We start from the raw sequence: 25,532 nt of genomic DNA, 5'->3' as shown, positions 1-25,532 counted from the left end.
ATAATTGGATTTGTTGGCACCACAAAATAGTTTAGTTGTCCATTAAATAAATATTTTCTTAACTCTACCATATGATTTTATTATCTTAGAGAGAGAAATATTAATGTCAACCAAATAGAGTCTATTAAATCATTTGTTAAAAATGATAAAATAGATTATATTGACGTAATAAAATTTAGTTGTCCCAAATAAATTTTAGTTTAATAGAATTCAACAAAACCAATTTAATTGTCCAAAGAGAAATTTTTTGTCAGTTTAAGTGTGAATGTAGCTATAACAATTGGCAGTTTATAAATTCTTAAATAAATAAATTAAATGTAAGTAAAATAAAAATTAACAAATATATATTTACATAATTGAACAATCAGGACGCGCATTTTTTTTAAATTTTATTCGACTTACATTTAAATTATTTATTTAAAAATTTATAAACTGTCAAATGTTTGCTACATTCACACTCATTAGAAAATATATATTTCTCAATAATATTTTATCATAATATATTTAGAACCTTTTATTTAAAAATGAATAATAATTCATATAACAATGAAGCATCAGTATACAAAATTAGTTCGTTAACAGTCGTAATCTTTAGTTAGTTGACATAAACGTACCCAATAATATATAACATTAATAATAAAACATTGTAACTTTAATTGGTCTAAAGACAGAAAGTTCTATTTGAATGCCGCTACACAAGAAAGGGCAAAATATAGAGCGCATGCGCATGAGTACAAACTTAATAATAATTCATGTACTTACCTGATTTTATTTATTGTTAAGTTGTCACTGATTATGTTATATTTGAAATACAACGATAACGTTTTATTGAATCAAAATATTGTATAATATTTTTTTAAAAAATGTTCTAAAAGGGTCCAAAAAATGATTTTTAGCTTAAAATAAGATTATAAATAATTTGACTTGTTATTTGTGATGATTAAATGGCTGTTAAAGAATTTAATTTATAAAAAATATAGTTTTTTTATTTTATATAAATATAGATATATATATATATATATATATATATATATATATATATATATATATATATATATATATATATATATATATATATATATATATATATATATATATATATATATATATATATATATATATAAAATATGAAAATTCATTTGTAGATTTTTTTAAATTAGACATATTTCCTTTTTTTTTTTATCGATAAAACTACTTTTTCGTAGCTATATGTCATTATAAAAATTTGTCGGATGAGAAAAAAATTAAAAACTTATGAAATAAAAATTTTAAAAATAATTTTAAAAAATTCATCTGTAGATTTTGATGAAATGAAGAGATGAATTTTTTTTTTTTTCATTTTAGTCATTATTTAAATAGATACAGCTTAATATAAATTCTATAAATTTTATTGAAAAAAAAAAGTCATCTGTAGTTCGTTAAAAAAGAATGTAAATGGGTTAATTTGATGGTTTTTTATTGATATATATTTCTAAAAATGTTCATTAAAGTTTTATTTTAAAAATTATAGCTCCAAAAAAGAAAGTAAGAGAAAAAGAATAAAATGCGTGTAAAAATAATTTGAAAACGAATACATTCCCGCGTCTTAAAATTTTTTAAATCGTTTTTTCGCAGAAATATCGATTGTTAAACTTTTCGATTGTCTGTTGTCTGCTACATTCACACCCATATACACTTGTGCTCTATGTAGCCAACTATAGAGACTATACGTATACTCTCCAAGTAGCCAACTTTACAAATTATTTAGCGTGGCACATTTTCGCCGAGTCCAGTAGTTGACAACTATTTTCGAATTTCGACAGCTGATTCACTTGGCTGAATTGAATTAGTGAAGTTGGAGTTGTTAGCTATAAACGGATGGTTTGGGAAGTCGTGAATTTTATATAAATGATTCGATAAAACGGATGAATTATGAGTAATCAATTTAATAAATTAGATAATGCAAATCTTATATCAATTGACGATTACACTGGAATCGATGAATTCAATGACAGAGAGAGATCTGATCGAAATCTAGAGTCATCGGCCCAACAACAAACCAATATTTCTTATACTGAACCAGTCGTTAAAAATTATTCGGAAGATTCTGATGATCCCACTAATAAAAAACACGGTATGATACTTTTATACTTATATTTAAGCGATAACATAGTAAGTGTGTTTTTCGGAAATAATCTTTATCATAGGTTACTTCGATTTCATTATTTGAGACTTTTAAAGTGAACAATTTAAAAATTCAACCAGGGAACTAGGATTGCTACCTCAAAATTTTCAAATGTCAGTAGATCAACTTATCTCTTCACTCAATGAAAATATATAGAATAAATATATACGGATAAAGGTGCTTAAATTTTAACCCTGAATTACATTATTTGTCGAAAAAAGTAAACAATATGAAGCAAATTAGTAAATTTAATCATTTTTAGTATCATAACATATGTTATCTTTAGGTTTTAAATTTAAATGGATGTTAATTAGCCTAGCGATTCCATCATGGTGAAAAGGGTAATGTGCATTTTCATCCCCCGACAAAATATCCCCGACGAAATATCCTACGGACAAAATATCCCCCGATAAAATATCTCCGGACATAATATCCCCAACAAAATATCTTTCGATATAATTTTCACAATTTTCCTGGAAAACTAGCAATCTAAATAGGCAGTTACTTTTTATTCATAAATTATCAAAATTTCCCTGAAAAACAAGCACCCAAATTAGTTGTGAACAGTACAAATAAAACATTTAAATAAAAAAGAGAAATTTTGCTGATAGGATATTTTGTCGGGGGATGAAAACGCGCGGAATCGGTGAAAAGATAGTGCATTAATGATAATGTAAATCCATGGTAAATTTACAGCCCAAGTTGAAAACCTCCAATTCACAGCTCAAATATACAGTTTTTACAGATGAAAGTCAGTATAATCGTGCAAAGCTTCTTCAATGTTTTGTCTGCTGAAGTTTCGTGAATTCATCGGTTTATGATCATCCACAAACGAGATTTCCATAAAAATAAAAAATTGAAAATCGATTGACCCTACAGCTCTGAAACTTTCCACTGTTTTCGAGCTAAAAAAACATCAACGTCAATATTTTAAGCTTTTCGAGCTGAACCTTACGTACTTTAATATTTTAGAGCTCTCCAAGCTCGAAATAAAGTTACATTTTATATTAAACTTAAAAAATTCGCGAAGTCGAAAATAATTAGTAAGCGTTTTTCAAAATTATGTTTACAATTACGCTTGATAAAGCCAATGTGTTCGGACAGAAATCAATAAAAGTGAATAAGATGGGAAGTTAGATTTTTTTTTAATTCGATCAGAGCGTTCATATATAAAATATTCGAGAAAAATGTGCATAACGGTGGTTTTAAAAATGTCTGATTCATTATATTATTTAAACTAACGAACCAATTACAATACATAATGTTGTGATCGAAAGAGACTATAAAGGCGAAGAACCGATTTACTTTTGAAAACATTGAATAAATTACATTGTGAGTTACACAGAAAGACTAAGATAAATTAGTCTTTTCAATTTTTTTCTGGACGATATCTTTTGAACGAATCAGCCGTTTTTTAACGAGGTATTCAATACTGTTTTCTAGTCTCCAACGCCTACTAAACTTGAGAATCAATTATTTTAACAATGTTGATGTTATTCGAAAAAACTTTTTTTTTAATTATCTCATTAAAGATCTCTTGAATTAATGATTTAATCATATTGGTTAAGGCGTAATTCTATGCGGATTTCAGAGTTTTAGAGCTGGTTAGATTTTGAAATCAATTCACAAAGTATAATGAAAGTTACCCACAAAAAACATCTTTTTTTAATTTCATTTTTGGAATAACTCGAAACGCATTTTAAAACGTAGCAGTGTGAATGTGCGTGTGTGTAAATTAGATTGTTTCGTAACATACTAAATTGAAGGAAAATACAGTATAAAAGATTGTAAAATAAACTGAAAATTTTTTCTTTCTTTATAAACATGGGTTACTTCTTTTTCAAATTGCAGCAGAAGAAAACAAAAATTTTTGGACCTTAGAATATTATCAACAATTCTTCAATGTTGAAACTCATGACGTTTTTGAAAGAATTAAAAAGTCTATGTTACCAAGCAATGAAGATAATTATTTATTATCCCAGATTAAACCGAACCCAGATCTTTACGGGCCATTTTGGATTCCTGTCACTCTTATATTTGTGGTAGCGATAAGTGGCAATTTTGCTAATTATTTACAAACAGCCAATAATGGAAAGTATCATTGGAAATATGATTTCCATATAGTATCCTATGCCGCAATATCTATATGTCTTTATGTTTGGATGTTACCTCTTAGTCTTTGGGGTGGAATGAAGTGGACTAACGCTTCACCAAACAATAGCTTAAATACACAGTTAATGGAGGTAATTTTCATTGAAAATAACGTTTCTCATATTTGCATATATAATGAGTAATCCCATTAATCATGATCTTGATTTCAGACTAATCAAGACTTGAGGCTATTAGATCTACTATGTCTTTATGGTTATTCTTTATCAATATATATTCCAGTGGCTATTTTGTGGACCATTCAGATTGGATGGTTTCAATGGTTACTAGTTGGTGTAGCATCATTAATGTCCGGAGGAGTATTACTTCGTTGCTTACTTCCATTCATAAACAGTAATATTACTACAATTACAAAATTAAATGGATTGATTTAATGGACAATTTCAGAATTCACATATTGAACATAAAAATATCAACAAATGGTCTGAAATTGTACATTGAATTTATTATTATTTAAAAATCGATCGTTCTTACTTTTGATTCTTGTTTAGGTAAGCAGAAACTAATATACACTGCAATAATTACTGGAATGCATTTATTATTAGCTGCGGGATTTATGCTGTATTTTTTCCATGTGCCTGACAGAGATCTTACTTCGGAATCGAATCACGGATCAACGACTATCAAGACAATTACTTTAGAAAAGAATAACTAAAAATACCTAATTCCACATGAATGATTTTTGTAGTTTAAATTTATGTAATAATTTTTTTTTTTTTTTTCATAAGAATATGTAATCATTACATGCGAAAGATATAAGGCTTTTTTCGCATGATGGCATGTTACAATTAAACTACAAATGACGAAGTCTTATTAAAAATTAATTAAATAATAATAATAATAATAATGAACTGCGTTAAAATTCTTATATTGTATATCTAAGATATTTCCGTTTCAAACGGCTTATAATTAAAAATTGAAAATGATAATTTAATGTATGTTAATTATTTAATAATAAAATATTACAGAAACGTAACAAAAGCAAGATGATTTACCGATTTAGAATAATTAAAATGATTAACATTTGAATTATTTTTAATCATATCAAATCATTTTTTTCAATCAGAGACATCTGCTATAGGTTATCAACATGTTCATCATTGATGTTTAGTTACAAAAAGTTTCAAAAGTTCACTAGGATAAGTAAGAGTACCCCGCCTTCTAATTCTTGTAAAAAAAATCATAATAATACTATACTCGTGTTATATATTTTAACCATTTTAGATTAATTTCGATATTCTCAAAATAGTAAGACCACCCTGCTTACAAAATTTTATAGCTGTATGTATAAGGCCCTATACTTAACTATAGTACTTCTTATAGAACTTGTTCATTCTTATAAAATCTCTATAGAAATTTATGAGAGTCTATTGAAGAGTATGAGATTTTCTAAACAGGGCAAGTTTTGCTTTAGTCAATATACATATTCCTCTTTGCATTAAACTTTCATATTTATAATACTGTCATAACAGTATTGCTGTGAGAGCTGAAAATATTCCGAAAGAAAAAATACTGTTGTATGCAGTGTACTGTATCCAATGTCATTTTTTTTTTTCTTAAGTTGTGATGATTTTCATTATTCTTATATATAAAAATTTCTATTTAATGAGTTAGGATAATAATCTACATAGTTGAAAAATAATTCATAGTACTCATATAAAATCATTATAAATCAAATTTTGTCTTGATATAAAAATATAATCTACAGTAGTCATTAGATTTTTAGAAAGTATCGAAATTTTTTTTGAAATAAATTCGAATTTTTCGCGTCTTGATTTCCTTATTATTATTATTTTGTTTTGTTCATTGATTTTTACAGCCGTCTTTCACTCGACGCTTGTTTTTTTCTTCATGAAACAGAGGTGAAGCTGGAATTTGCATACGTCGTTGACCTTGAATTGGCATATAACATGGAATATTATCGTTCTCGAGATCATCAGAAAAAGTAGGTGATAGATAAGATGGGCTCATGATATTACTGGAACTACTCGAACTACTTGGGTTACTATTTTTATAATAAGTTGGATCAATTATTGCAGCGACATTTGAACATTCTTGAACATCTTCCTTCTGATCTCTTAATACTTGAATTCTTTCAGGCGTTAAACATTGAAAAGGATGATGAGTGAAATCACTTGACTGTTGAGGTGATTTTTTCTCATTATCAACCATCAAGTCTGATCCATTTGGTATTTGGGATTTGATATCATCAATCTGACATTCAAGTTGTTGCGTCTGTTGCCGATTCAATTTTTTTTGTCTAGCACGTTCACGCGCACGACGGGCTTTCATTTTTTCTTTTTCTTGTAACAATCGTGCAAACTCGGCATCTTGTGCTTCCATTGCTAGCTTTCGGTCTCTTAAGAATTGATCATCAATTAAACTAGCGTTCAAGTCTGCAGAGTTCTCCTCTTCTTGTATCATTTTTGCTATTTCCTATAAGAATTAAAAAACACATTAATAATGTTTACAACACAGTATGCATGAAAACAACTTTGCAACGAAACATCACAATGATTTACTTATAGAAATGCATGTAAATATTTACTTTGAAATCTCTATTCATAAATTGAGTAAATATACCTGATCTTTCTCTTCTTGCAAACGTCTCTGCATTAATAATTCAACTTCCATTTGTAGTCTTTCGTCGTCAAGTTGTAATTGATATTTCATTTTTTCTTCAAGTTCTCGCTCTCGAATTCTTTCTTCTCTCTCCAGCTTTAATGCAACTTCACGTGCAATAAACGCATCTTTTTCTTCTCTGATAACAAAAAAAATTACTTGTTATATATGGGACACTCCACGTCAAATCGACCACTTTAGAACCCAATCCCCTTCGATTTGGTTGAAAACTTCTTCTCATTTTTCGAATTTTCGGAAAAAATCGAAAGTTTCGTGATGATTACCATTCTTTTTTATTTTTTTTTTTTGAAAATATTATATTATATTATATTTTTTCAAAATATTATTTTAGACATTGCAAAAAAAATTCCTTGAAAGTTTTCAGCTCTTAATTTTAATTTTAAGTACTTTAAATTTGATTTTGAAATTTTCCCATTCAAAATACATAAGAAAGTTAGGATTTTTTTTCAAATTCTCTATAGCTCAACCGCATTTCAAATTTTCGGGTCGCCGTTTGCGGTGAAATAAAAAAACATGGACTTTCTACGACAAATCGTCCACTTTGAAACCCGGCCCCCTTCGATTTGGTGGAACATTTTTTTCTCATTTTCTACCCCATCAAAAACATTGCTCAGAATGTTTTTACCCGATCAAAAAAAGGTGAATTAAAAAAAAGGCTTTTTTTTTCATTAAGCCATGGCTTTTTCAAAAATTGATTTTTAGAAAAAAAAACGTCCTGATAAGCCAATTTTTGAAAAAGTTATAGCTTGTTGAACAAAAAAAGCCTTTGTTATAAAAATTCATAACTTTGGTTGGATCAAAAAATTTGAAAAAATTCTGAGAAACGTATTTGATAGAGCAGAAAATGAGAAAAAATTTTCAGTGAAATCGAAAGGGGTCGTGTTCTAAAGTGGTCGATTTGGCGTGGAATGCCCCATATATATATATATATTTTTTAAGGCCGGATAGACGATAAAATTCGGAAACGATCAGTCCAATACTATTTTTGCACCTGACACGCCGGTTATTGATCATACATAAAAAAAAAGTAGCCAATAGAAGCGCACTCAAGCAGAAAGAGTAAAATAAGGAAAACTGCAGAAAAAAATGGCAGCGAGAATGACCGCCACCGTTGAAAGTGCGAAGATTCACAACGTGACATTGAGTCCTGAATATTTTGTTTCTTGTGTGATTCATAATTATGCCAGAATGGTAAAAATTAGAAACAGTTTGTAGAGAAAAGAAAGGGGAAGTCAAGTTTTTCAATGGCCTTTTTTAATTATAGGATTATCAGCACGTCGGGTTTAAAAATGGTAGAGGATTTTTTGTCTTGGGATTTCCTCCGCTCACCCTTGAAATTCGAACTGAAACTTCTGGGATATTTTTTTTTTTTCTATAGCTGATATTTCTACAATGAGAAAAATACTTACTGCTGTTGTATAAGTGAGTGATATTTCAATTCTTCAAGTTGTTGTTCGATCTTAGCTCGTGGTAAGTCTTCTCTAACTTGAGCATTTCGAACTTTATTACCAGAATAATGTTCTTTAACTGAAAAACATTTTCATAATTGTCATTCACTTACTTCCTCAAACCCGTTTTTGTTTTTTTTTAGTAATTTAATAAGAAATCGTATATTATACCTAAAATACGTACTTTCTTTATCCTGCAGACGGTATGCTAACGCACCATCTTCATGAACAAGCCATTCACGACATACTGTAAAAAATAAAATAACTCATAACACAGGTCAAAAATAACAAAAAACAAAGAATATGTGTGTTCAGTATGAGCCATACTATAACAGAAATCGACTAAAATTCTTGCAGGGAATTCGGAATATTAAAAAAATGTATACATGTTTTCAGATAGATTTCTTTTAGAAGTATGCCTGTTGCAATGGGTCTCATGACGCATCTTTTAGAATGTTACGCTACAATATGTCTTATTCTGTCAATTAATGTCGATAGATACCATCGGCGCGTGATTTTACAAATATACCTGGCTCTCAACATAAATTTTTGAGATAGATGAAAGAATATTCCCTAAAATTATAGCCTTGTAAAAGCATATTACGAATTGACAATATCAGCAAGGGTCGGCGCACATTTGAAATCCATAAAATTAAATTGCCAGACTATTTTTTTTTTAATTTAAATATATGTAATGTAAACCACAATAAAATTATCGCTTTGTAGGTGCACATGGGAAAGAAAATACGCCCCCTCTCGACCAATGCATAAAATTGGGGCTTACTTGGATCGACATCTTCCTCAGGTACCTCAGAATATGAAAGTTGAAAGACAGAGAGGGAGGGTAAGGGAAAATGACAATAAAGCAAGGAGCAAGTACAAAAATAAAATAAGACATCAAATCAATTAAAATGAGATAATAAAAAAATAATCGTATACTATAATAAATGCTATAGAAGATCAAATAGAGATACAGAATATATATTTTTAATTCCAAATATTTAATGAGTTAATGATTTAATATGTATCAAAAGATAGGTGATTATAGTATGTATTTAGTCCGGCCCGTTTCTGTCAGGCTGGCAAAAGCATTTTAAGTGAAGTTCTATTTCCAGTGTAATACTGATGATTATCGCCATTAAATTGGATTATATTACAAAGATATGCAGATGTTAAGCCATTCAGCATTCTATAAATCATTACAAAACGATTGTAAACGACTCTTGGTTTTAAAAAATTAATTCAATTTCTATATATTTGTTTACATTAAAAATTATTCTCATAGCCATGTTATGCAGTTTTTGTAAGATATTTATTTTAGCTTGGGTGCAATTTAGCGATAGTGTACTGCAGTATTCGAATCGGAATGCAATACTTGATTTGTAAATAAAATACTTTATAAAATCTGCTACTGATTTACAAAGTCTGTATAAAATACTTAATTTACTAGTAACTTAGCGTGCGGCATATACCGCATTATTGTCAAAACTGAGGCGATCATCAATTACTATGCCCAAGTATTTGGTTTTTGTAACGTATCGAATATTAGTTCTATTAAACTTCAATAGACATTTATCCCTTACATTAGGAGCACTCTTACTATGCAATACCGTAAAAATAATTCTGTTAACATTAAGTTTCGATTGATTTTCATTCAACCCACAATATAATTTATCGAAACAATCATTTAATTCCAGTTCAATACTTTTTTGTGATCTCATTTATTCTCAATAAGCTTCAATTCATAAGTATAGGAACATTGCAAAAAAAAAAATATCTGTTTATTAAAATACTTGTTTTCCCTAATAATTTTCCAAGCAAGAACTTGAAAAAACAATAGTGAGAAATAATGTAAACAATTAGTGTCAGCTTACCTTCATTAACTCGACCAGCCTTGGGCAAAGAATCTGAATTAAGTATGGGCTTTGCCATCATTATTACCTTTACAAAATAAATAAAGCCGTCAATGTAATTATGAGTGAAATGAAAAAAACATTTAGTATAATATCGAAGAATTCCCAGACATTACAAATAATTTGAATTGTTCTACTCCATCTTGATTTTGAAAACTGCGAGGCTAGCATGCAAAAAGTTAGTAACATATTATTAGAAACACATAATTACATAAATCATATATAAAATTACGAAAACGCAAATGAAAAAAACTATCAAGTCATACTGTCTACTGATTCTATATAAGCTTTTTGTACACTAAAAACTTATTGTAGACTAAAAAATTATTATATAAAGAAACGAATAAATAAATAACTACCGATATTTGAAACAAACTAATTTTATTAAAAGTAAAGATTACCGTAAATGTAGACAATTTAGAGTAAAATTACAAATTCTGTTCTATTGTTCTTTATTACTTTGTATGTTTATACAATATGGACCGTGTGCGTTCCTAACAGTAAAATTTTTTTACTAAGCATGTTTAAAAACGATTATACTGAAAGTAGCAGACAAAAGAAATCTTTATTTTTTCTTTTTAATAGACAAATATAACAGTTATAGAAAAAAAAAATTATATGCAATTTCAAAAAATTTTATTCTACTCCAAAATATGTTACTCTTAAAAAAAATAATAAAATTTTCTGATGTCTACTCCCTGATTTAAAAAAATGATTCAAAACAATCAGAAATGATTCAAAACAATTCAATTTTAATACTGTATAGACATACATTCAGTATTGAATAAATTATTTTCTTTAATCAGGGTTGCTTTTCGTGTCATTAAAACGCTATACAAGTTTCATAGAACCAAATTGTTCATATAATTTTCAGAAATCATTATTAACACTACGGTTATCTCGCATTATAAGAATTCAACACGAATGGTAAAGCTGTCAGATTTAGATTGTATGTAAGTACGTACTTGTACAACATTTCTGAGTATTTGTGGACTACGACACTAGAACTGCATTCCGATTTGGATTTATTATACTTTAAGGAGTTGCCACTTTTTTCGCTTCCGCACTCAAATGGACGAATTGTACTATCCTTCTTGCACTTATACAGTAAATAGAAACTTTTTCCACGTTTCTCTTGATCAAACAGAAAATTAAAAAAAATGAAAATGTAGATCATTAGATTATAGAAAATTGCATCGAGCTTTATTTTGCGTTAAAAATTTTTGTTTGAGAAATGCTTTGACTAAAATAACTGATAACCCATCTCGACAATAATTAATCTTTATTTCAAACCATATTTATTCAATGGAATTTTTACTTGTCAAGTCATGTCAATTTTGTTTATTATTTAGGACACAACTAAACTGTATATTTTTCTAGAATTATAGTTAAAAACGAGTACCCGCGTAGGCAGTGGTGCTGCCTCTATAACTTGACAAAGAAACTACTTTACTCCACAAATAACCAGATTGGCTCACTAGAAATTTTTTCTTCAATTTGACGACTAACTATTGCCAACTACCCTGATAGCCTCCTTAACCACAAGTTAACTTCAAGCTACGGCGGTATTCTGAAGCCAATTAAAAGGAAAGTGTTGGAGTGCAAACAGTTACCTTTGAGTTGACAGTAAATTGTCTGTAACTTGAATTCAATTTGACTACAAGTGTTACCGTCAGACAATGACCCCTAATAGCACAGTTTGCTTTAGCAAAAGTTTACTTTACAAAAGTTTCCTTGAATTTTTCGTCAAATCTCTGTCAACTTCGGACTTTTCCGTTTTTTACGACAATTTGTATGCAACTTCCTCTACAATTTCACGTAAATTTACTTTCTCGAATTAGAATGCAAATTCACTTCTAAAGTTGACTAGAAAAAAGTTGTCAATTTTAGACAATTTTACGTATAAATTTGCTTACCTTCTGAAATGGTAAGAATGAACATTACCGACTTTTTTTTTTTCGTAAAAAGTTACACCTTTAAATTGAAGAAAAATTAACCGCAAATTTTTATTTTCAACTTTTGCTGACAAATTGTCGGCAAATTCAAGCAACAAATTTCAGGTAATTTCAACATCAAATTACCGTCAATTTCAAGCTAAAGTAGCTACTAGAAGTACGTTAAGTTGATTGGCAGTTTCACTTCAAATTGACGGCAAGTTTTTCTGCCAAATTACATTCAGATGACGGCAGTAGATTTGCATCAACTTGCACGCAAGTATTATCCAGCCGAGGCTTACCAAAAACTTGTCGTTAAGTAAGCCGAAAATGTTTCACTGCAGAACTTGCTGAGCAATTACCCTGATAGCCACCCTAACCGTAAATTAACTACAAACTACTGCCGTATTCTTAAGCCAACTTAAAGGAACCTAGACAGCATTCAAGTCGGAATGACTGCTTTACGACGTCTTTTTGAAGGCGTCCTCAAGAAGTCTTGTAATGACTAAAGGTGTCATTTTTAAGAACTCTTAATTGAGAGTTCTTGAAAAGTCCATAAATAAGACGTCAGTTTTGTGACGACTAAATATATTCTTGTTTAAACTTCTTTATGAACTCAAAATTAGAAGCTCCTTAAAGACGTCATGGTAAATTCATACTGAAGTCTTATTTGCGAAGTCAGAAAAAAGAACTCTTTGAGAACTCTTTTTAAAGACGTCTTACTGAGTTCACCAGGTAGCTCATTCGACATCTTACGAACTTCTTACAGACTTCTTTAAGATGTTGATGAGACGTCCAAATCAGAAATAGGAATTCATTCAGAACTCATCAAGACGTCATTTTGCTATCTGGGAAAGTGGTGGAGAGCAAGCAGTTACCTTTAAGTTGACAGTAAATTATAAAAGTAAAACTTGAATTCAATTTGACTACAAGTGTTACTGTCAGACAATGACGTTAAGTTGATTGAAAGTTTCACTTCAACCCTGATAGCCACCTGAACTGCAAGTTAACTTCAAGCTACTGCCGTTTTCTGAAGCCAACGTAAAGGAAAGTATTATTCAGCCAAGGTTTGCCAGAAACTTGTCGTTAGCCGGAATTGTTTCACTGCAGAACTTTGCTGAGCAAGGTGTGGCTATCAGGGTATCTTTAGAGTGTGGCTATCAGGGTAGGGTATATTATGAGTGAATGTAGCAGACATCAGACAATTCATAAATTTTAAATAAATAAATAAATTAATTAATTAAAATAATGAAATCTAAAAAAATGCGCGTACTAATTTTTCATTAATTTAAACACACATTAGTTAATTTTTATTCTATTTACATTTTATTTATTTATTTGAAAATTTCATAAATTGCCACTTGTCAGTTACATTTACACTCATGAGTATATTGATATTTTATATCATATTTCAGAAGTTCGACTTCTTTTTTATAGAGTAATTTTTGGTTATTTTAAAGAAATTAACAAAGTAAAATTTTGAACTTGAGGTTTGTTTTTTTTTATTCATTATTAAAAGTAGCAAGTTTTCAATTATAATTTTAACCAGTTCCAATTTTACGTTATTTTTTAATAAGAAATTAATTGTTAACAAAGAATCATTTATGTTCATATATGATGCTTATTTTAGGATTCATACGTTTTCAGATACAGGCATATTTTATTTGCATATGACCACATATGATCAAATGCAATTCATATCTGATCATAAATTTTTTTTTTCTCGGGATGTATGTTCATACATATCAACATATGTTCATTTATAGGGCATATATGCATACGTGTAGATAAATTGAAGAAAAGTTCAAATTTGATTACCAATGTACAATTCATTATAACCGGGACTTTTTAGTGTGACTAGATGGCCTACACTTTCAAGTAATGATCATAATGGTGCGATCGCCAATGATTTTATGTTAGGTGACGAAGAAGTTTTTGATTATTTACAGTTGTATTGTGGTCCCAGTAAGAGAAATTCTCTTAAAGAATAGACCTCGGAAATTGTCCCCACTACCGAACATTTTTTATGAAATGTGTATGCGTACAGAAAAGTGGGAGAACATTTAAGACGTAAAACATCCAGAGTGGGAATGAAAACCGACGACATCCGAAGTCCAATCTCTTGCTGGGATGACAATATCCGTTTCTTGATACTGAGTCAACAGGTTGAGCGAGCTCATATAAAAAGACTGAAGGTCAAGTATCTACCAACTTAGTAGTCACTAGGAACAAACAGTTGAAGGATAAAAATTTGATCATCTGTATTCACTACTTTTAGAATTAACAATTAATCAATTGACAATTTTATTAACTCGAATTATTCAAAGAATTCACTTACACTATACACAATATGAATTTTGCAAAAGTATACGAAATCTAGTTTTAAATTATCAAATAAGATCACGTGCCTAAAATGGCGTACAAAAACTAATGTCAACATGGCTGACTCAAACTCTATATAAATTTAACACCCAAGTCATAAGTAATATATGATTCATATATTATCACATCTTATTATATATCATCACCTATATTTTTTGTCAAAGGGTTATTATTATTATTATTATTATTATTATTATTAGTAGTAGTAGTAGTAGCACTAGTAGCATTGTTATAGCTATTATTATTATCGTTTTTATTATGAATACTAATACTACTACTTTCACTACTTTTATTATTATAATCATTGTTAGATAATGATGTTTCATTTATCTGTAACATTCTAGTATCGATAACTTTATTTACCCATTTCTCTTCATGACTTTCTAACGGTCGAAAATCAACGGGGTTAGATTTTATGGATCCACCATTTGACGAGCTTCTATTTACAGGCACCCAATTATTTGATTGTTCTATGGACTTAAAATTTCGTGAACTGTGAAAGCTACTGTCATTATAACTACTATTTGTAGGTATTTTGTATGATTCTGATTTAGATAGCATAGTAATGGTAGAATTTGTTGTACTAAGAGAGTTAAAATTAACATCCTTTTCTGATTGATTTAAGGCTTTAATTTCTTTTGTATTTTGGGAATCCTCGTGGATATATTCATTAGTTATTGATGTAGGGTGGAAGTCATAACTGGAGATTGAACCATTTTTTTCTGAAGCATTAATCAACGAAGGAAAGTATTTAAGGTTTTCTTGTTGTCCATCAATGAAGCTTGGGGTATATTGTGATATCAGAGGGAGAAATGTTCGCCGTGCGTACCGTTCTGCTTGCTCTAGAATATTTGCAAGTCTTTCTGGTAAAAATTGGACAGTAAATCCTTTTTGTGCATTGTCTTCATTTCCACAGTCCGAACAACTATGTTCTAGGTTCTTTTCAGTCGTTTCCGAATTCTCAGTAACTTTGATATTCTTTGTTATACGTGGTCTTAGAAGTGGCTCTGTTATCTCCGGTAGCCGCATTGATCTACCAGTTTCATGTTTATTGATTTGTAATACTGGTTCATGTATTTCACTATGAAATTCGACAGACGGTATTGAGTCTGTGGGCACCGTAGAACTTGTAGAAGTAGAAAGAATATATTCAGCACCAGAAAATCCTCTTCCACTTTCTACTACTGGGTTTTCCAATAAATTCAATCCAGTATCATTGACATCGGCAAAGAGCCAAAAATTTGAATTATCTTTACTACTATCATTCTTGACTGATCTTTGATCCTGATGATGACTTGAAGAATTTGTATCATCAATCAATGACATCTTTAAATTTTGATCTTTTGTAAATGGACCGAAGTTCCTCTGTGAATTACTATTTTCACTCGAAAATGTTAGAACTGAATACCTATTTGCTGGCTCGAAATTTTGGTTTTTTGTGAAAGGTCCGATATTACTTGGCTCGATTTTTACATCGAAAGTTTTTTTTATTGCATTTACTTCTGCGGTTGTTGATTCTGGCAAAAGGAAACTACTATCAATCGAAGTATAATTATCGGATTCCAGTGGAATGTTGCATTCACCGGGATAAAGTAACAAATAAACGGAATGCCCCGATTCAAGAGCAAGATTTTTCTTGCAAACAGAAATGCTTCTACCGAAGCTATCAACAACGGAAACTTTGTCAATGTTCCATGAAACGAGACCCGATGAAATCCACCCACTGTAAGCGGTATATTTTATCTAAAAAAAAAAAAAAAAAAAAAAATATTATTTTATAAGTTGAATTATTTAGTAAGCATGAGAAAGATGTTTTACCTCGACTGCTTTCAAGTTAACGACCACTGGGTGAGGTACAACAATTTTATGAAGGATAGTTCCGACTAAAAGTTCTTCATCATCCTTTCGCGTCATAGTGAAAGTCTCATTTAAAGAACCAGAACCAACTAGCGTGATTTGTAACTTCCCGTAACTTTTTGTAGGTCTTTTTCTATGGCTATTAAATACTTTTATTTGATACTGAAGAGCGCAAAACGGTTCTTCTTCTCGAGTTATTAAATACAACTGTCCTCGAGCACTTGAAGTATCACTGTAATAACCCATATCACCACACAGCCTATCAGGACCACAAGGAAAACATTCACCTTGTAACAAGCCGTCATAGCCTTTTTCACATGGAAACGCCGGAAAACGGCATTTTGGACTCACCGAGTCAGTAAAAAGTTTGTATGCTCGTCGGTGATTACAAAGTGATCTTCCTTCAATTGAGCTAGCTAAAATAATCATTTGATTTAGTAATTTTCATTGTTGATTCAAAAAATGATGATATTAATGACAATATAGATTAGGGTACTTCCCGATTAAAGGGAAATCAACCACCAATTTGCATTTGCATCGCCAATTTTTTTTTAAACTATGTTTATCAAACCGTTTAAGAGACATTAATTTTTTAAAATTGATGTCCTTTTTTTCGCTCATGACTGAGAAAAATGGACGTATTTACAAATGGTCTTATGCATAATTGAAAAATTATGAATTAACTATTCAGTTTAAAAATTTTTGATTCAACTTCATAGTGTATGATTAAATATCAATAAATAATAAATAATATTTGATCTTAGTTAATATAAACAAAAATATATAAGGGGTAAAGTAAACATATGGTTCAGGAAGAAAAACACGATCATCTTGCACCACAATATTCACACACATATACCTAAATATGTGTTTGAACGTATGCTTGGTGCGAGACACTGCAGTGCCACCGGAACATATAGAGAAGTTTCTTCAGTTTGATTTTACATACAAATGTAAAAATTTATAAGTTTTTTTCTAAGTTTAATAAGAGTACTCTTTCAGGTATTATTGATATCTTATCTTATTTAAAAGTTTATTAAACTATAAAGTTATAAGAATTGTGCTTACACCAAATGAAATCGGATACTGCACCCAGAAACAAATTGGAACACCCTGTTTGCATTCGTCCACCATTAGGATAAAAGTCAACGTCACCCATTGGTTGCCACGATCCTAAACCACCGAGAATTAATTGTTCACCATTACTGTGTATCACGTCAACAAAATGAGCATCCATATTATCCAACCTTACTAGTGGATCTTGAGTTTCAAATAGAGGTCCTGCGGGATCAAGACCTGGAAGCATTAACAAACTTTTGTTTCAGGATTCAACGTTGTATATTGAAAAAACGTTTCTTCATATTATTAAAAGAAACTCGATTAATTGAGTCTTTATAAATTACTTTCATGTTCATTACAGATTTTAGTTACCGGTGATTCTGGAGACATTAGCTAGCTCTGCACCAGCAAAACCTGCTACATGTGCACCCAAACTAAATCCAATCATATGAACTTTATTCAGAGGTACATTAAGACTTCGTATAAATTTTGCTAATTGTCTTCCTACAAGCCTCGTATTTGCTGCTGCTCTCACATAATTTGGTATTGCACTACCAGGGCTCCAGTCGACACATACTAAAAGTTACGATTAATTTTTTAAGAACATTGATTGATTGCTTACATGAACTAAATTATGCTAATGTTAATTTTTTTTAAGTATTTTATACAAACCGATGTTACAATCATGTACTGACATAAGTGCAGATCGCATTTCATATACCCAAATATTATCACAATCAGATCCGAAACCGTGCACAATTATTTTCGTCGGAAGTTCAGGATCAATAGCGTTTTTTTCTATCGTATTTATATCATCAGCAGAAACTTCCATGGGTACCGATCTTGCTTTTCGACTTCCATAAACAAAGAATCTAAATGAGAAAAAATTTTAATCCATCGATTCAAGATATAGTTAGGAAAGAAATAAGCTCACCTAGTACCAACATCTTTAGGCGGTGATGGAAGCATTTCTAAATAGCTAAAAGGTCCAGTATCCTCGAAACAACCTACATCTTCATAACATACTCTAGATATTTCTCTTTTTGTTCGGAACGAAGTTTTTTTGTGTGATTCCCACTGTTTCATTGATTCAAATACAGCTCGAAAAATCTCTGCGTCATGACGTTCGTCTAACGATTCGTCCATAACTGGTGACCATCTCTTTGCATTAACATGAGAATCTGTAATAGATATAACTATTAGACCATCTAATACTATATAATAGCCTATAATAATTAACAATTATTTATTTCAAATTAATTTTTTTAGGAAATATTGCCCTTGATTAATATTTCTTTGTTTAGCTTTTTAAGCGACGTCGAATAGAAATATTAATTTGATCCCATTTACCTTACTTAGATTTCTTCCAATTACAGAAAAAAATTATTGTTGAATTGAATTAAATTGATAGAAAATAATTTATAAGAAATAATAAACATGCAATATTCATATTAAGTCATACATAATTATATAGACTAAAAACCCTTTCACTTAGTCGTGTAAAAGCATGATTGATCTTATACTGATGAAGAAATAATGTAGTTTAGATATACATAGATCTCATTTGTTTCATTTGAGAGATGTTCTTAGATCTATATGAACATGGTATTTTTTATTAATAATTAGATCTTTGTAGATATCGGCATAAATCAATACAAATCTATGTAAATCCGTGATGAAAAACGAACATTTTATGTAATAAATTATGTTTTATGTTTAGATTTTGCAAAATTCAACCTCAGAAATATTTATGGTATTCTTAACAAGTTTTATAAAAAAAGTTGTGGAAAATTTTCGCTGGTCAGCCGAAAAAAAAAATTTGATGAGATTTCGTAAAAGTTTTATAAAATTTTGCATACCTACTAATTATACTGGTCACAAAAATTAAAGAATATTTAAGAAATCCTAAACTTTAGGTGATTTATAAAAATTTGCGCTTTGCGAAAAATAGTCAAAGAGCAAAAAAAAAAAACGAATTAAAGCTTGAAGTTCCTAGTTTTCAGATACTGAATTTTTTTACCACGTTTTTATTAATTCGCTTTCATGTATGTCCGTTCGGGTGTAATTCTGTATTTGATTTTAAACTATCTTCTCGATGAGCTAGAGACTTAGAACCTAGCTAGAAACTTAGCTAGAACTTTAGAACTTAGCTAGAAATTTAGAACATAGCTCAGAATTAGATGACAATGCAAGAAAATGAAAAAAAAAAAAAAAAAAAAAAGAAGAAGAAGAAGTATAAGAGGAAAAAAAAAGCAATAAAAACAAAATTTATATTCGTTTGTTGATCTGTTCGGTACAAATTTTGGTAATCAATGCAAAACTTACTTCTGGACCAGTTATATTCTTGAATATTACTCACAACTGGATGTTAGATAAACAACCACCGTGTAATGAAAATACAATGAAAGAGATGGAAAGAATGCGACGACTAGGACCTCCAGCACCACGAATAGAGTCATGTACTTAAAATGTTTAATTAAAAAGGATCGGGCTTTAATTTGTTTTAATATTTTTAAGTATAAATCTTATAAAAAATGATTTTTGCTTGCTTCTTAATTTTATTTTTTAGAAAAATAAACCATTAAATAATTTGATATATTATTAATAGGTAAACAGTAAATTTTTTTCCGTGTAGATATAACGATTTTCCATTTCAAATATGATCAAGTGAAAAGAAGCTGAAATAAACCCGAAACTTGTCGCATGTCTCTGTGATTATCTCATCGAAGTGTCCGAAATCGATTTCGAAATTTCACACACAATACTAAAAAGCAGAAAATAATTATCAAAATAAAAAACAATTTTTAATATATCACGTTTTTAGAACGGACTAAAAAGTATAAAATAATTTTTCTGAGCCCTATGAAGATTTAAAACCACAAACAGATTTTTAACTTTTTATAGATAGTCCTGAAAATTTATTATTGTGAATTTTTAATAGCTATGAAAATTCTTGTAAGATTTACTATTAATACATAACTGTAATAAGTGTAGAGAAAAGCTATCAATGAAAATACTTACACATCGGTTCATATCATTTGCAGAGCAATAAAATTGTAAGTTGAACTATTAATGCATCAATTATCTGTTGCATGCGCCGTGTTTTTCGTTTTAAGCCTTACAAGTATTTTCATGTAATTATTAAAAATTCACAATCATGAATTTTCAGGACTATCTGTAAAAAGTTCGGAATCTGTATGTGATTTTAAATTTTCATGAGGCTCAGAGAAATTATTTTATACTTTTCAGTCTGTTTTAAAAACGTGGTATATTAAAAATTTTTTTTATCATTCATGCAATATAAGTGCTATTTTAGTGCTGACTAAATTCAACTAGTTGAATCAGCAAAAAGCTACTTTGCGAACAAAACGGCGAGTACTAAAATAGCACTTATATCGCATTAATAATAAAAAAAAGCATGTTCAATTCGTGCGGTATTGTCGATTACCCACACGAGCAAATGAGCGCACTCACTTCGTTTGTGCACTCAACTTTGCTCTCGTGGGCAATCGACAACTTACTGCACTAGTTGTACTATTTTATTTCGATAGTTATTTTTATCCCTAATAGCACCGGCACACAAAAAAAAATAAGTTCTCTGTACTTTTGACGGGACCGATTTATTCCCATGTATTTTGACCCGCTGAATCCGAATCCGAAGTCCGTTTAACCCGTACACCCTTAGATTTTTAGAAAACTTTAAAAAACCTCAAAAATACACAAAAATCGACCGTTTTTTAAATTTATAAATTTTTTTAACCCTAACTAAGCATGATTTTTATGTATTTCGGTCCTCCACATACTAACCTGAAGTTTATTTGAAACATTAGCCATTTAAAGTCTGAGTAAATTCCAAAAAACCCCAAAAAATTGCAAAAAAGCAAAAAAATTCTTAGTATTGTGATGAAAAAAATTTTATAGGGCTAAATAAATAATTATTTTCATGTATGTTTATCTGTCACATATAATTCTCGAACATCCATGGCTCAGACATTTCTAAAATTTTAAATAAATGGCAAAAATTCCCAAAAAATCGAAAAAAATAAAATTTGGTATAACAAAAATCATTTTTTAAATCGAAATAAATAAAAGAAATCATATTGTTCGATCTGTGATATATATATAAAAAATATTTTGGCCTAAAACATAAAAAAATTTTTTTCATCACAACACTAAGAATTTTTTTGCTTTTTTGCAATTTTTTGGGGTTTTTTCGAATTTACTCAAATTTTAAATGGCTAATGTTTTAAATAAACTTCAGGTTAGTATGTGGAGGACCGAAATACATAAAAATCATGCTTAGTTAGGGTTAAAAAAATTTATAAATTTAAAAAACGGTCGATTTTTGTGTATTTTTGAGGTTTTTTAAAGTTTTCTAAAAATCTGGGGGTGTACGGGTTAAACGGACCTCGGATTCGGATTCAGCGGGTCAAAATACATGGGAATAAATCGGTCCCGTCAAAAGTACAGAGAACTTATTTTTTTTTGTGTGCCGGTGTAGTCATTAAGTAATTAAATCAAAAAACAATCAGAGGTAAAAAATTTTAAAAAATTTTTCCTAGCTTTCGGAAGGGGTATGGCCTTAAAAAATTTTTTTTTTAGTAATGTCTCTCAAAACTCTTTTAGTTTGATTCTTTCTCTATCATTTGAGATGTTCAGAAGATTTATACGATACTTTGTTGCTGAGTTATCAGTACTCAAAGAACACGACATTTTTTACTTTGATAATTAATTGCTCGGCAACCAACAATCGTACAGGAAATTGAAGGGTTTAAAAAACTTCAAGCTATCGCCTATCAGAAATGATTGTTGTTTTTTTTGTTGTAAAAATTGATTTTGATACACAAAATTTGATTAAAAAAAAGTTAAAAGATGGCGAATTTAGGGATATTTGCATATCTTAGAATAACTTTGCAATTAATGGATGAACTAAGGGTATTTTTTTCTAACCACCAAGTATCCCAAAGAAACTCTGAAAAGTCCAAATCGTAGCAATTTTTTTCATTGAGTTCCGAACGATTGAAATTATCAATTTTACTAAAGATCAATTTAATTAGTTTATTTGAGTTTTCTAATTTTTTTTCGTTTTTCATTTAATTTTTATCATAAAAAAATGTTAATTTATAAAAACAATTAAAAATCTGGAAAACGGTTGACCCTGCGAGCCAGCCCTAAAACTTCCCTTTGCTTTCGAGCTCGAGGAGCTCGAAAATGTTATTGTGAATACGCTTTCGAGCTCAAAAAATTTTTTTTAATGCTTCAAATTTTTAAAGCTATAGTTGAAAACAGAAGTGTACTCTAGATCAGAATCTGTAACGGTGTCAAGGGTACTTCATTACACTCACAGGCGATAGTTTACTAGTTCGAAAACTTAATACACTTAAATACATGTAATTTGTCGATTGAGAAATTATTCTTTATGTTTTTATTTACTATATAATTTCGGTATAGGTGGTTTGAAAATCTATACCCAATTAGTATTGTTTTAAAATAATTTGGGTGTAATTTTAGAATTATACCGAAAATATACTGAAGTCAAACTCCAATGCCAAGTATGTTTTAGATATTTCTCGGGACAGTCGAATTTGTTAGAGTTATTATGATTACTATTAAAAAATTTATTTTTTTGACTTAAATCTTCACAGTAATGACAATAATACTTTTATAAAAAATACGTTCAAATATTTATTTGAAAAACACAAGCATTCTATGTGAAGTAGAATGGTGTATTAAAATTTCAGCCAAATCAAAAGAGGTCAAGTTCAAACGCGGTCAATTTAGCGTGGAACGACCCACATATATGGATATAACTTTTTAAAAAAAATTTCTTTAGTAGTTATTGGTTACATGAATTGTTTTTGTTCAAGAACAACAAATACCTAACTAAGATTGCAAAGTAAAATATTTTTCATATTTTTTAATTACACTTAATATTAAAAATACTTTTGAATTATTAATTTTCAATTAAACTTTAATTTTATTAATTAACCGTAATGCAAAATAATATGTAAATTTAATTATTGACTGCTAAACAAAAATTGAAAAAGATTTGAATTGAATAATATTAAATTCTCTAAATTCTGATGATTATGACCTTTATAAATTACCGTAAATAATATTTTCTAATCAGGATTCTAATGAAATTTAATTTAAATAATATATTATTTAACAGCTTATTAAATTTACTGTTAGTCGTAGAGTGTTTCTATATATTTTCAAAAATTTACGTATTTGAAAAAAATATAGTTAAAGATAAAACTGTAAAAAAAGCAGAAGTGAAGATAAGTTCCGTTAGACTTCGTGGCCTAAATTTAAACACGTGTCAAACAAGTACTATCGAAGAGACTACTTTACTAATACGTAAATAAATTAAAATATAGAAAAGTTTTTCAAAAATTTGTTATTATCGATCCGTTTTTCATTTAAAAGATTAACAGTTTAAAATACGTTTCTGTTTAATTACTTCATTTATCAAATTGTTCAGTTGACTTAATAATAAACTTATATAGATAAATTATTTTCATAGTTTACCAACACCTGAAAAATTTCTCCTTAAGCGTAAAGATTCAAGACTTTTTTCGTATTGTTATTATTATTATGTCTATTATTATATCTATTATAATCGAAATTAAACCGACACATCAAAAGTTTTAGTAATTTGCTATACCAAATTAACAAAATACAATTACTAGCATGAATACAAATAATATAAGAACGTGCATCTAATATGAAACTGATAATCGCTTTCACTGTTCAGTCATTAAATATGTCCTCGGACTATCTCCAGTAAAATATGTAGAATCAAGGAAATATTAATAAGCAAAGAAATTATTTCAATAAGCTGATAATTCCATATTTTTTTGTTAATTCATACTATGAAATTAATTTTATGAAGATAAAGCAACATATGTGGTTGGTGTTCTTATTCAGGAAGTAAGAAACTATATAGAGAATACGCGCTTAAAATTAATATGCGTTTTCAATCAGTGATTATGGTTTTCAGAATATTGCAGGTTTTTTCAGTATTTAATAAGGATTATTCATTTATTTATTAAAATTTTATGTCTAGATTTTTTTATCGTGAAGTTATAGACTTACCGAAAAAATAGGTTGACAAAAATAAATAAAGTAAACAAATAAGTTTGTTAAACATCGCAAAATCAAAAGCGATCTCACTTTAACTGTTATTTAATATATATTCATTCGCAAACGTCACCTATATCACTATATAAAATAAGCAACATTTCTTTGAGAGATTAATAGTGGATTAAAATTCAATAAAAAGTTTACACTGTTAAATTTTAAATTCTAAAATCTTATTGTTCAAAATCAAATTTTCACTTTAGAGATAATTGACGCTTATAATTGATTATTATATCTATAAATTATTATACATTTCTTGTCAATCAAAAACATTCACACAGACCATGATTATTATTATTCTCACAATAATTTTGGAACTATGACTGTTTTTTTTCTTTTCATTAAGCAATTCATAGGATTACTATGAGTATAGTAAAAATGTTTAGACGTTTTATCTTATGAATATTTATGTGTCACAAATATATTAAACTTGAGTTCGCGCGCATGTTAAGTTAAACAGAATTTTACATTTATGTTTCAACTGTGATATTGGAGAGGCTAAGATTCAGTGAAGAGAGAGTTGTAAATATGAAACCAAGAGAACGCAAGTGCTGCTTGGTGGCCTACTATAACAGAACTGATTTGAACTGACTGGATTATGTTCATCAGACTACCTTTTCCATGTGCTATATTTATTAGCAATGAAGAATTAGATTCTACCACTTATTGAAGATTATGAAAAATTGTTAAATAATTAGTTGTTCGAATATTTTCTTATTCTAATAAACAATGAAACGAACATTATTATTATACAAAGTTAAACTAAATGTAAAATTCTTCATTAATACTTCCTTAGCTTAAGGTATACAAAGTTATTGTC

At 29.1% G+C, this 25,532-nt stretch overlaps 2 protein-coding genes across 9 annotated transcripts; one reads left to right on the top strand and one right to left on the bottom strand.

Annotated features, from left to right (window-relative positions):
• The first annotated feature begins 1,752 nt into the window (after nucleotides 1–1,752).
• LOC130672483 (protein YIPF1) lies at nucleotides 1,753–5,070 on the top strand. 2 transcript variants are annotated; one of them, XM_057477096.1, is made up of 4 exons: nucleotides 1,753–2,113; nucleotides 4,019–4,407; nucleotides 4,486–4,666; nucleotides 4,825–5,070. In XM_057477096.1, exons 1-4 carry the CDS (start codon nucleotides 1,912–1,914, stop codon nucleotides 4,986–4,988), a joined length of 936 nt encoding a protein of 311 aa, XP_057333079.1. In that variant the 5' UTR covers nucleotides 1,753–1,911; the 3' UTR covers nucleotides 4,989–5,070. The 2 variants fall into 2 exon arrangements, with proteins under 2 accessions (XP_057333079.1, XP_057333078.1); XM_057477095.1 differs by having other exon boundaries at nucleotides 1,755–2,113; nucleotides 4,016–4,407.
• Nucleotides 5,071–6,125: 1,055 nt separating this feature from the next.
• Nucleotides 6,126–25,347, bottom strand: LOC130672481 (coiled-coil domain-containing protein 50-like). Of its 7 annotated transcripts, none has more exons than XR_008990706.1 (10): nucleotides 24,668–25,347; nucleotides 18,504–18,750; nucleotides 18,242–18,441; nucleotides 17,942–18,145; nucleotides 17,579–17,806; nucleotides 16,472–16,926; nucleotides 11,303–16,396; nucleotides 10,739–10,831; nucleotides 8,596–8,671; nucleotides 8,381–8,503 (listed from the first exon to the last, which is right to left on the bottom strand). XR_008990706.1 is itself a non-coding variant. In XM_057477091.1 (6 exons), the coding sequence occupies exons 2-6, from the start codon at nucleotides 10,357–10,359 to the stop codon at nucleotides 6,137–6,139; spliced, it is 1,053 nt and encodes a 350-aa protein (XP_057333074.1). In that variant the 5' UTR covers nucleotides 10,360–10,501; nucleotides 11,303–11,717; the 3' UTR covers nucleotides 6,126–6,136. The 7 variants fall into 7 exon arrangements, 3 of the variants coding, with proteins under 3 accessions (XP_057333074.1, XP_057333076.1, XP_057333075.1); XR_008990705.1 differs by having other exon boundaries at nucleotides 8,609–8,671; XR_008990704.1 differs by lacking the exon at nucleotides 10,739–10,831.
• Between the last annotated feature and the right edge of the window lie 185 nt (nucleotides 25,348–25,532).

Source organism: Microplitis mediator, chromosome 7, assembly GCF_029852145.1.
Source record: "Microplitis mediator isolate UGA2020A chromosome 7, iyMicMedi2.1, whole genome shotgun sequence".
Classification (NCBI taxonomy): Eukaryota; Metazoa; Arthropoda; class Insecta; order Hymenoptera; family Braconidae; genus Microplitis; species Microplitis mediator.
Note: the sequence above shows the minus strand (reverse complement) of the source record. Positions and strands in the feature narration are given on the sequence as shown.

What these genes read in the sequence shown, in the direction of transcription:
- LOC130672483 (XM_057477095.1), top strand. Translation starts at nt 1,912, where the DNA reads ATGAGTAATCAATTTAATAAATTAGATAATGCAAATCTTATATCAATT. An exon ending in TAAATACACAGTTAATGGAG is followed by an intron (nt 4,408 to 4,485) that starts GTAATTTTCATT and finishes TCTTGATTTCAG; the next exon opens with ACTAATCAAGACTTGAGGCT. An exon ending in CTTACTTCCATTCATAAACA is followed by an intron (nt 4,667 to 4,824) that starts GTAATATTACTA and finishes ATTCTTGTTTAG; the next exon opens with GTAAGCAGAAACTAATATAC.
- LOC130672481 (XM_057477091.1), bottom strand. Translation starts at nt 10,359, where the DNA reads ATGATGGCAAAGCCCATACTTAATTCAGATTCTTTGCCCAAGGCTGGT. An exon ending in CCGTCTGCAGGATAAAGAAA is followed by an intron (nt 8,504 to 8,608) that starts GTACGTATTTTA and finishes AATGTTTTTCAG; the next exon opens with TTAAAGAACATTATTCTGGT. An exon ending in CACTCACTTATACAACAGCA is followed by an intron (nt 7,095 to 8,385) that starts GTAAGTATTTTT and finishes TTTTGTTATCAG; the next exon opens with AGAAGAAAAAGATGCGTTTA.